Raw genomic sequence first — 12,122 nt, 5'->3', positions numbered from 1 at the left:
CCTCATTAAAATTAGCAAGAACACATTTTCTATTGAAAGGCAGATAAGAGTCCCTTAGTGGGGAGATTACGGGACTGCACCACCCGTTATTCACAGTAAGAGATAAGATAAAGTAATATAAATAAATAGAACAGTAATAAAAATACAATTTAAAAATTAAACCAACATTAAATATACAGATGGAATAAAATAAATAGTAAAAAATGTGTATAGAAGTATTGCACCAGCTGAACTAGGTTAAAGACACTAAAATACTGATTTGAATAAATCAGATGAATATTGTATATTGAGCAAGATATACAATATCTTGCTTCTGTTGTCTCTCATGTGTCTGCAGGTGAACATTGGTCTGACGCTGCTCACCATGCTCCCCTTCATACATCCTCTCTGTCTTTCTGCACGTTCAGAGTCTCGCCTCCCAGTGAACCATCAGTAACTCCTCTTAAAGTCTGTCAAATGAGACTTGCACTTAAAATGTCCTTAATATCACCAGTGAGACTGTTTATTCTTCAGTTTAACTGGTTAATAGAGCACATATGGCTGTGTTGTGTTATATGTATCAAGTGCTTTCAAATATGCAATACACATTGCAGTGCAGTGTGGTTTCACCTACAGCCGCCACATTGGTTTGCAGCCTGCTGAGGTTAACCATGTGCATAACATTCATAACCTTGTGCAGGATTTCCAGGATCTTTTTTATTTTCACTGAGTTATCTGATGGATACATCAAATCTTTTTACAATCTTTTACAATTTCAGAGTGTCAAAAGATACACATATACACACATATACGTGAGAAGAACATGACTGGCATGAGGCAATTCACTCAAAGTAAAGACAATAATTTCCATTTTCCCTTAATGACAATAATCACACGGCAGCTTTGACTCCACCAAAGGACTCGCACACAAGTCTCCAATACAATTTTCTTAATAAATACTTGAATGTAAGTCTCTCAAGATCTCCTTTGTTTTCCGTTTTTTTCTTTTATATATATATATATATATATATATATATATTTATATATATATATATATATATATATATTTATATATATATATATATATATATATATATATATATATATATATATATATATATATATATATATATATATATATATATATATATATATATATATAAATATATATATATATATATATATTTATATATATATATATATAAATATATATATATATATATATATATATATATATATATATATATATATATATATATATATATATATATATATATATATATATATATATATATATATATATATATATATATATATATCGTAAACTTTGTATACACACAAAGTGCAACAGATGCATAGTTGAACCACGAGTAGGAAGTTAGACAGATACACAAGAAGGCGTTGACATATTTATAGTCCCCAAGACTTCGACAGAAGGGAGGAGGAGAAGAAGGATATGGGGGTTAGCAGAAGATAATGACAGAGAGGGATTTATTTTTAAAAACATCTGTTTTGTGTTGAATGAGTAGACATGCTGTTCGGACAGGACGGGAAGTTGTGAAGCTGGACTAGTCTGGTTTAAACATGTATCTAATTTATATAATGCATAGGCATAATGGATATGGCTTGTAAACATTTTGTGATATAATTTGCAAGTAAAGTGGGAGGAAAAAGAGATAGAGAAACAAACCATTTGTCGAGAAACTGGAAACTGGAGCAGGAGAGTCATATGGGAGAACCGATGAAGACAAATATTTGAGAAAGATGAGATGTGTGAAGTTAAATATAACTAAATTGGAATATTTGTTTCGGACAAAATAGACAATCACAGTGACAAAGTCATTTTCAGAAGCGTACAATACCAAGATTTCTTCCTGGCGAATGCGCTGCACTGCAAATTGTATTTGTGGAAGCAATTATTGTTTTCTGTTTCACTGTCATGGCGCCTTTACATTTTCTATATGGGTGATAAGAATAAATACAAAAAAAAAATCATTTTGTAAACATAGAAGGGTTTAGACATATGGAAAAGACTGGATTTGCTGTAAATACAAATCAACAATATATATTAAGTGTCCCTGGTCAGAGGATTTCATATTTGTACAGTGCAATAAACTGCATGCATGCACCCACGTGTGCGTAATATGTGTGTGTGTACAGTCACGGTTTCCACAGCAGACGCAGCTGTTTGGCCCGTTGGACAGTGCCTATGTCACTGGGACTCTATTTCGGGACCTTGTGTTACCCGAAAGGTCAGATAAAGAGGCATAGGCATCCTCACAAAGCAGAGGGTGGGGGTGTCTGGTGAAAGGGGGTGAAGGCGGGTATCCACAAACCAAGATACGCACACATCACACACATAGGTGCATTGCTGAACGAGAGGGGGAGAGAGGAAGACAGGGTCAGGGAAGCAAAGAGGTGCAGTGGGAAGACATTGACTCACCTTCGACTGAATGAAAACAGAAGTGATCAGTTAAGAGTTGGCAATAGTTGAAAAGAAACTTTGATTTGACCTTTGATCCAGTTGAAAAACGTCATTTTGTGTTATTATGGATGGGGAATTGCCCAGCCAGGAGACATCTGCGTCTACACAGACCACTGGTCAGATTGACACCAACAACAACAACCAGGTTTGTGTGTTTTTGCATTTTTCTTTGAAGTTTCAGCTTTGAAGTGTTCACAGTTCTCACAGTGACCGAGTGTCACTATCATCACCAGGAACAGGCAGTGAGGTTATTTGTGGCCGTGGCAAGTGTTGTTGTGTTTGGACCGTGGAAGTTGGTTTGGCTGATTTTGTTGTGCGACACCTGTTACTTGCTCCTGGCTGCAGAGCGTAACACAAAAAGTTATGCAAAGTAATGCACACAAAAACACACACCGTGAAGTTTCCTGTTGCCTCTGACAAGTCTTTGGTCTGAGGTCTGACCTGGTTTGACTTTTACTGCTCTGACATTTTACATCATCATATTATACAGCAATCCAAAAAATTCTAATATTTATTTGTAAAACTGAAAAACATCTGGATGCAACATTTTGACTGGATGAGATTTGAAATCCCTGAAGATTTTGGTGAAGTTTCAAAAAGAGATTGTATGACCCTCAACTAATCAAACATGTTCTTCCTAAAATGGATTAACAGTAACCGGTCATAAACAACTTTGAATAACCGGTCATAAACAACTTTGAATTTAAACGTAGAGAGCCAATGGGGTTTGTTTGTTTATTAGTTGTGGATTAAAAAAAAATCTTTGCAATGACATTAACCTGTATTTTAGATTCAACTGTGATTTAATAAAATGACAAAAGCAAAAATGTCCATCTGAAAGTTCAACCTCTCAGCTGTGTACAAATAAGTGACATATTCAACAAGTCCCAGAGTGGAGCTTCAGGTCTCACGTTACAGCGGGCTTTCCAGTTTGAGGACCCTGTAATCCCCAGAGGAAAGTGTACACTAATTTTAGAACATCTTAAATAAGGTTTTTTAAACAGTAGTCATACTCTTGGAAATAATTCGAACAACTCGAACAACTCTTTTCTTGTACTTCTTATATAATTTAAATAGAGACCTATATGTATCTCTGCAGTGAAGCAACAGCAAGAAAACACCATAATGTGTTCGGCTTTCAGTCATGTCTTTTTATATATAATTATAGTTTTTATAAACTAAAACTCTTCTTTAGCTTCCAAACTAATAAACATGTCGAAGGTGGCACTATTTTATGTTGGTATGAGCAACAGCTCCGTCCCCTGTGACTCCATTTATTTTAAAGGATTTGCGTGTAACCCCTCTCCCATTGATGAGTGAACAGGTCAAATCAGAACATGTTTGAAAATATTTATTGGCTGACATATCAAGATACATTATCCGACATAAGAAAATAAATAAACATATGTTTTAGTCTTTCATTGGACCAGTAACATGGCCAATGGAGAATGATCACATTGGAAATGAAGGTTACTGTCCATACCGAGCCAGTAATTAGACAACACAAGTACAAATGTGGATATATTGTCTCCAAATACATTGCACATCCCATAGGATGAAGAAGTATTGAAGATGATCCACACATATTTGCTAGTATCGTGAAAGAAATGTATGTTGTTAAAAAGTTATGTTGCAGTTATCGTGAAGATGTTTTAGGTGTCATCATGAAACCTAGTATGGAACAAACATGCATTGTAACTTTTAACTTTTATCAGACAGTATTTGCAGATAGATTTATAACTAAACTATTTTATGCTGCTTGTCTTCCAGACTGATGAGCCAGAGCTGGAGAGTAAAGAGCCAGGGAGGGACGATTCTCCACCAGGGGAGACAGTGGAAAGTCTGGGGGTAATGAACGTGGGGGAGAGGAGGGAGGAGGATGCAGTACGAGAACAGGGAGGAGAAGGGGAGGCCAGTGCTGGAGATAAAGACAAGCCTGTTGAAGGTGACACCGAAAAGGCTGAACATTCTGAAGACAAAGCCTCCACTGATGTTGATGTGAAAGAGCCTGAACCGACGAGTGGAGAAAACGATGAGGAGGGCGAGAGGAAGGAAGAAATAAAAGGTGAGCAGGTGGAAGAGGCCAAGAGTTGCGAGACTGAGAGAGCTGGAGAAGAAATGACAGACAAAAGCCAAGAGAAAAAGAAGAATAAAACTGAGGGAAAGTCAAAAGAAGCAGACAGTGATAGGGGTGAAAAGGCAGCAAAAGAGGCAGAGAAGAAACAAGTTGAGCAACTGGACATAGAAACGAAAGACAAAACAAAGATTAAGGAGGTAGAAAAGCAAGGGAAGCCCAAAAAAAAGAGTGGACCCCCCTCTTCTTCTGTCTCCCGACCAAGACCCTCTGCACGCTCTATGAGAGCAGCAGCTAAAAACGACATTATTGCCAAGTTCCAGCAAGGTGCCCCAGAGTAAGTGATTGTACAATACCAGTACCTCAGTGATAGTAAATATAAAAATGAAGGTTTAGGTAGAAAATGTCTGATTTTGTGACATTTTTAGGACACCAATGCCCCGCAACTTCAAAATTCAGAGGTCATCTGCGGCTTCGGCTACCGGAGCTTCTATCAAACAGAAGATGCTTCAGTGGTGTCGCAGCAAGACCCGCAACTACAACGTGAGTTCAGCACTCAATCTTCATCACCAAAATTCAACATTTCTACGCAATAACATAAATAAGCCTTGGTTTGTCTTTCTTCCTGTCCTTTGACCTTTTAGGGCGTCAACATAGAAAACTTCTCATCATCCTGGTGTGACGGGTTGGCGTTCTGTGCTCTGATCCATCGTTTTTTTCCTGACGCTTTTGACTACAGCTCCCTGAAACCAAAAGAGAGGGCGAAAAACTTCGCGCTGGCCTTCCAAACTGCAGAGTATGGAGTATTTAACTATCTCCACTTCATCTACTTTCTCAGTTCATTAACACAATAACAATAAAATAAGACAGTTGACAATTCAAGTACTCCATTGTCATCCAGTATGCACAACTTGAGTTTTGGTGATGAAGATTGTGTGTCAAACTCACGTCGTAGTTGTGAGTCTTGCTGCGACACCACTGAAGCATCTTCTGTTTGATGGAAGCTCCGGTAACTGAAGCCGCAGATGACCTCTGAATTTTAAAGTTGCGGGGTATTGGTGTCTTAAAAATGTCACAAAACCACACATTTTCTATCAAAACCTTCATTTTTACATTTACTATCATTGAGGTGCTCTTATCGTACGATCACTTACTCTGGGGCACTTTGTTGGAACTTAGCAATGATGTTGTTTTTAGCTGCTGCTCTCAATTACATAGAAGCAGTAACAATGCTCACACTCCTCAGGACAGAAACATGACTCCAATTGATGGATAACGTTGCTCATAACTGGGAGAATATTTCAACTTAAAAAGGGATGATGAGTCAACGTTCTGTTGATAATTTCTTTCTGCTGCCAAAACAAAATATCAGTTATGGCATGTACGTTGCTTCTGTGTCCCAATGGTTTGCACATTTCAAATGCCCACAGCCAAATCACTGAGGTCAGGACTCTCTTATTTTATTTTGTTGTATGTGACTGCTTTGTCTCACCTCAGTTCTCTCCTTTCCTTCCCCCTGTCCCCTTATCACCTCACTCAGGTCCCTGGCCGACTGCTGCCCTCTTCTGGAAGTGGAGGACATGATCATGATGGGTAAACACCCGGACCCCATGTGCGTGTTCACATACGTCCAGTCCCTCTGCCACAGCCTCTCTAAAATTGAGAAAGAGAGGAAGGACAACAAATCTGGTGATGGGGGAGAGGAGAAAGAGAAAGAAGAGGTGTCACCGGAGAAGGATGAGTCTGTTGAGAAACAGGGAGATATTACAGATAAACAGGGAGATATTACAGAGAAACAGGGAGATATTACAGAGAAACAGGGAGATATTACAGAGAAACAGGGAGATATTACGGAGACACAGGGTGCTGGTGAGGAAGAAAACACACCAAACAGCTGTGAGGTGGAGGAGTGTTAATCAAGACAGAGTCCCCGATGAAAGACTGACTGCAAGTAGAAAGACGGAAAAGACCAAAAGGATGGTTGAAGATTTGTGGTACTTCAATGAGTAAGTCTTAGTTTGGCATTGGATTGACTATACTGGCAATTTGATATTAGTTAGCCGTATTTTTTTAAAGTGTATTATGCAGTGTTTTTGCGTGGTATGTTTGTTTTGAGATCATAATGCAGAAATGTTTTGTTCCTCTTCAAAAATAATAAAATGATGTACTTGTAGTTGTTTGTGCAGAAAATCTATGTGTTGATATGACGCTCAGACAATACGATTGTGAATGAATGAAATAACTAATGGATGATGTATTTTTTAATTTCGCCACAGGCAGTCATATTTTGTATAACTCAAATTATATTCAGTGAGAAGTCTAAAGTATTATTCAATTAAGGTTAATGAGGACTCAAACATATTGGTAGCTGCATAAGATGTTTTGCCTGAAAATAAATATAATGGATCAAATCCATTGGGATCTCCAGCTAATATCTAGTCTTTTTGTTCTTTATAAGTTATGCAGCTATTGTTTATTATTCAAGGGAAGATCTAAAGTGTACAAAGAACAGGGTTTTCTCAACATTAGAAATTAATATGAGCTAAAATAGTTTCTGATAAAACATATGAACTAAACAAGCCTTATTTTATGTAGTTTAACGATAATGTCTCTCAATTAGAACATCAACATATAATAGATATTGAGCACTTTAAAAAAAAATTAAATATGCCTTTAACCTTAAATACTTTCACTATTGTCATCTTTCTTGTTTTATTACCGCCTCTGGTGTTTGTCTTTACCATGTGAAGTCCCTCGAGTGCCTTTTAAAGCACTTTAGAAATAAAATGCATTATTACTATTATTATTATTATTATTATTATTATTGATTGTGCCATGAATACGTTTTGTTATATCGCTCGTTATAGGATTTATTATATATTAATACACATGCGATCGTGACCAGATAGGCTCCAGAATAACCAAGCAAACTTGAACTAGACACAGGAACCGAAACTGCCCCTGCTTTCTTGGGATTACGGTAAACATCGTTAGGCTACCGGAAAAGCCATTGTGTTGACCCTTTTGTTTGCTAACCCAACGACTGTGTCGAGCTTCTCCCCCCCGCCCCTTCCCAACATAATACTCGGCGGCAGCAAAGTGAAACATGTCTGCAGACATGCCGCCGGGCAGTCTGAACCTGGAGGCTCAGCTCTTGTCCATAATGGACGTGCTGGTGAAGGCGGCCGTGGGGGAAATCAGTCAGCTGTTCTCGGAGGGCTCGGCGTCCCTCCGCCTGCATCTCACGCAGAGCCTGAAGGAAAACGAAGCCCTGAGGATGAGGATGAAGGTGACGAGGAGCGAGCTCTTCTCCCTTCGGCTGCAGACCAGGAGCAACCGGCCGGTGAGCCGCTTTTCCCCGATCCGAGGGAATACCACCAAACCACGGGCTAAAACACACGGTAACGAGTAGTTATACATTCACTTTCAAATACTATTTCATACTCGATAGTAACACGTAGCGCTCCTCCTCCTGCAGTTTAGTTCAAGTTCAAACCAAACTGATTTATATTTTAATAAAAAGCGAGCTGGAATAGTTGCTTTAATGGCTCTCGTAGTAGAAAGGAGCACATGTCAATAAACGGTGAATAAATGAACGGCTGAGGTTCGTCACGTGACCCGCGCATCAACATGGCTGTTCGCTCTCGTGTCCCGGAAGGTGGTGTCTGAACCGTGTGATTTATGACGAACGCTATTTTAATGTCAAGTTAATTATGAACTCTAATGATAGATATCGTGAATATTGATTTAAAGGCTTTATTTTGGCGAGCTAGAGAGTATAACGTATATTTTATGATTAAAACTAGTTTATCTTCTTTAGATACATCACTGATTCAGTTGTAACCAGGCACGATTTTCGATTAAATATGTATTTTAACTTATTCATCAATTTTGAAAACTGTACAATTGTTGCTTTTGGATACATTATAATTAATAAAAGCATGTTTTCTCTTTTATCAGAGATGTATTGGAGTTGACATTAAATCATCAATAGCTCAATTAAAATATACATGCTATAGAAACACTGCTTGGTCCACAGCCACCACATGGGGAAGTACTCAACATATTAAAATATCTGATCAATAGCTTCACCATATGACCAATTATATTGCTCGTATATGTTGTTCACGGCGAGAAGTATGACCCCAATTCTCATATGTGCAGCATGTTTAGGAGATTGATGTTTGGTCTTTTGTCCCCTCTAGTTGTCATTAAGCCGCCACTGGCTCCAAAGACTGTTGTGGAAGCTGCTTCTATCTCTCTACAATCAGAGAACAAGACTTCCTCAGCTGAAACTAAAGTGGAGGTGAAGTACACTGCAAAGTACTAAAAGTTTTGTTAAATTATGTTTTGTCTTTTGCTCATGCGTACAAATATTTATTTTTGTTAGTGTGCAGATGAGGAGAGCCCAGATATAATCCTGATCAAAGATGAAGACGATGTGGGAGGATGTGGGACAGTTGTAGGTGAGTAGTCAACGGATGCAACAGAATCACTTGCAGGTAGGGTCGACGCTGACAATACATAGTTGTTAACCGAAGAAATTCATTGTTAGTCAAGCCATTTTAAGAGATGACATGAATCAAGTTTAAGGAAAAATAAGCAGAAAATGAACTGTCTAAATACACATGTTGTTTTCATCCGTGAGGGGCACTTTGTCCAGTCAGAAGTAGCCACATAATAACCAGACAAACAATAAACTAATTCCAATATAAAAAACACATTGAGTAATTTAAAAGGCCAATGGCAGCATGGACATTTGAGCAACTTGAACTCCTTGGTGAGGGAATATATGACTCATTTGTCAGATTGGATGTCAGTGATGACACATCAATGTTAACATTACAGCACTGGCTGATTCAAGACTTGAGGAAGTGCATTTTGAGACGTCACTGTACTCATTATTTTCAGTCAGTGCCATAAAGTAGACTTTGCTGAAGCTACTTAAAGCTTCTTAATACAAGTTATGTCCTTGTATATAAGCCCCAGACTCAAAGTTTCATACAAAAACTCAAGTCATGTTGTGGTTTGTCTTTTTAGGTCAGGACGACTTCGGAAACCTCAGTGCGCAGGGTGGTGTTTCCACAGGGACTCGGACTGAGTCCTGCCTGACGAGTAATGATGAGGAGCTGAGAATCCTGAGTGTTCACGGACGAGGGGAAGGGCCTCTACAGGAGGAGAGTGACTCCCTCTTCACTGTCTCTGAACTCCAGGCTTTTACCTCTCTGTCTCCTGACCACAACGTCTCCCACGACAGCCTCCTGAATTTCACAACTGGTGCCAATGACCGAGCCTCAATGAGAGGGATGCCGGACAACAGAAACTGCCAACTGGAGCGAAATCAGTCCGCCCAAATGGCTCCAACAACATTGAATCCTGCAATGAAAACACAAATGGTAGGAGCCGATGGCCAGGTGGGGCACCCCAGTCATGTCAGCCAGTTCGCCCAGCAGCAGAACGTGTTCCCTCTCGGCGTCAGCAAATCTCTGGACTGCAGCTTCTGTGGCGAGCGCTTCCTCAGCCGGGAGGACCTGATCGTGCACAGGGCAAGTCACACCGGGGAGTCGCCCGTTCTTTGCACCTTTTGCGGCAAGTCATTCGTCAACAAGACCACTCTGAGCATCCACATGCGTATTCACACGGGGGAGAAGCCGTACGCTTGTACACAATGTGGGAAACGCTTCACGCAGAACGGCAGCCTGAAGATCCACCTGCGGACTCACTCCGGAGAGAAGCCGTACACATGTAATCAGTGCACCGCCAGCTTCAACAACCCTAGCAATCTGCGCAGGCATATGATCACACACAACCCTAATGGAGTGCTCTGACCATGAAAGAAGCAGAGATATAAAGAATAGACATTGAATTTAACATTTTTCAGCATGTTACTTTTACTGACACTTGTGTGCCACAGTGTGTATTTGGGTAACATGAGTTTTTGGGTCGTTGTCAAGAACCTGTTATGGTCAAATGTGTTGAGGAACTACAGGTACACCAAATGTATTTCTCTTTAACACGTCTCGGTAATATCAATGGAGTGTTGCGTTTTTTCGTAGGGACACACACAAGCTGAATTTCTGTTCAATATGAAGAGACTTTTTAATTCAAGGGAAAAACAACCTGCATAACTGAAATGCCTTCGTCTTTCCTTTTTTTAAATGTCTTTAAAAGCAGACAAACATATGGCCTTATTCATCATTCAAGAAACATATACAGTATATTAATTTAATACAGACTCAAAACCTTGACCAACTCTGCTTAAATGGACCGAATTATTGACAGTGACATTGAAATAAATGGATAAAATCTATAGTGTGTTATCACAATTTTGTTATACATTGTGATTTATACCTGGGCACATGTTGCTCATTGATGTGCCAACATTGGCATAATGCAGATATTAAAGGATTCACATTTCACAACTGGTCTGGAAAAATAAGTTAAGAATGGTTCATAAATGTCGTCTAATATATATTGCTCAACCTTTGTTACAATTTGGTACAAATGTTAAATGAATGCTAATGTTAAGGGTTTAAAACTGTTTTTAAAGTTTCTCACATGACAGTTGACAAAAAAAAGCCCAGATACACTGACAAGATTTCTGACTTTGATTTATCAATCTGAACATTATAATTTATTAGGAATTAAACATGTTTGGCTTACTATATAATAAGATGCCTTTTAAGGAAAGAGCCATTTTCCCATGTGTTTCATTTTAAAAGCAAACTACCTCCACTGTTGTCTCAGCTCTCTTATACTGTTTTGTACTTAACATATAGTTTCAAACTGATTGCAATAATTCATTTAGTGTGGATTTTATCTGTGGATTTTTAATCTGGATATGCAATTATTAATAAATATAGATTTTTAAACCGCTTTCAATGTCTGACATGTCACTTTACCCCTCTAGGGTGCACTATTGTGTGTGCTCCCAGTGAGTATTGTGACTCAGGTTTACTCCTACTGGAGCACTGTGGGGGGACTCATGAGGAAACTGGGGGAAATTCCTTGCATTGTTCCTCTTTCCACCCTTCCCACACACAAGTATTGTTTATCAGGACCCATATTTGTTTGGCTTTGGTTTCACTCAAAGACATAAAAAAACATAGGATTTTATCGAACTCTAATACAACTAAAAGTAGTAAAATTGTTACTGTAATATAAAGAAAGAACACAACGTGTACGCTTGAATAGGAATTACAGAGATCCACAAATAGTCTAACAGTCAAGCATGATTCATTTTTATCAAATGATTGCAGAAGCAGTTTACCATGAATCTATTTATTTACTGATTAGACACATGCTGAGGATGTCACCACCACAGTGATTTTATGTGCCAATAGTTTTCCCATGTTGGTGTGGAATGCGATTGTATTTCCTCAAGAAATGTAGCTTCCTCTCAGGCCATTGTTCTTGGGCAATCAATGAAATGACATCAGTGTGTGTATATTTGAGGGAGAGGGAGCGACATACGGAAATGAATGGGAGGAGAGAGGAGGCTGTGCCTATTTATACTCATACTGCAGATGAATTTAAATCCCCCTTCTCCTCTTTTATAATTGAAGGCTCGCTCGTGTCAGTCCG

General features: G+C 38.8%; 2 protein-coding genes across 2 annotated transcripts; both read left to right on the top strand.

Annotated features, from left to right (window-relative positions):
• The first annotated feature begins 2,328 nt into the window (after positions 1–2,328).
• Positions 2,329–6,806, top strand: smtnl1 (smoothelin-like 1). The gene is made up of 5 exons (XM_068589970.1): positions 2,329–2,609; positions 4,235–4,875; positions 4,967–5,081; positions 5,183–5,334; positions 6,079–6,806. Exons 1-5 carry the CDS (start codon positions 2,529–2,531, stop codon positions 6,452–6,454), a joined length of 1,365 nt encoding a protein of 454 aa, XP_068446071.1. The 5' UTR covers positions 2,329–2,528; the 3' UTR covers positions 6,455–6,806.
• Positions 6,807–7,638: 832 nt separating this feature from the next.
• On the top strand, positions 7,639–11,373 carry LOC137794256 (uncharacterized). The gene is made up of 4 exons (XM_068590986.1): positions 7,639–7,939; positions 8,744–8,844; positions 8,929–9,004; positions 9,579–11,373. The coding sequence occupies exons 1-4, from the start codon at positions 7,645–7,647 to the stop codon at positions 10,364–10,366; spliced, it is 1,260 nt and encodes a 419-aa protein (XP_068447087.1). The 5' UTR covers positions 7,639–7,644; the 3' UTR covers positions 10,367–11,373.
• The last annotated feature ends 749 nt before the right edge of the window (positions 11,374–12,122 follow it).

This window comes from Clinocottus analis, unplaced genomic scaffold, assembly GCF_023055335.1.
Source record: "Clinocottus analis isolate CAN_PGR_092001 unplaced genomic scaffold, fCliAna1.0.p SCAF_10, whole genome shotgun sequence".
Lineage (NCBI taxonomy): Eukaryota > Metazoa > Chordata > Actinopteri > Perciformes > Cottidae > Clinocottus > Clinocottus analis.
This window is presented reverse-complemented; position numbering and strand designations above follow the sequence as displayed.

Coding starts and splice junctions, on each gene's coding strand:
- smtnl1 (XM_068589970.1), top strand. CDS start 2,529: ATGGATGGGGAATTGCCCAGCCAGGAGACATCTGCGTCTACACAGACC. Junction 5,082..5,182: donor GCAAGACCCGCAACTACAAC/GTGAGTTCAGCA, acceptor TTGACCTTTTAG/GGCGTCAACATAGAAAACTT. Junction 5,335..6,078: donor CTGGCCTTCCAAACTGCAGA/GTATGGAGTATT, acceptor CACCTCACTCAG/GTCCCTGGCCGACTGCTGCC.
- LOC137794256 (XM_068590986.1), top strand. CDS start 7,645: ATGTCTGCAGACATGCCGCCGGGCAGTCTGAACCTGGAGGCTCAGCTC. Junction 7,940..8,743: donor ACCACGGGCTAAAACACACG/GTAACGAGTAGT, acceptor TGTCCCCTCTAG/TTGTCATTAAGCCGCCACTG. Junction 9,005..9,578: donor AGGATGTGGGACAGTTGTAG/GTGAGTAGTCAA, acceptor TTGTCTTTTTAG/GTCAGGACGACTTCGGAAAC.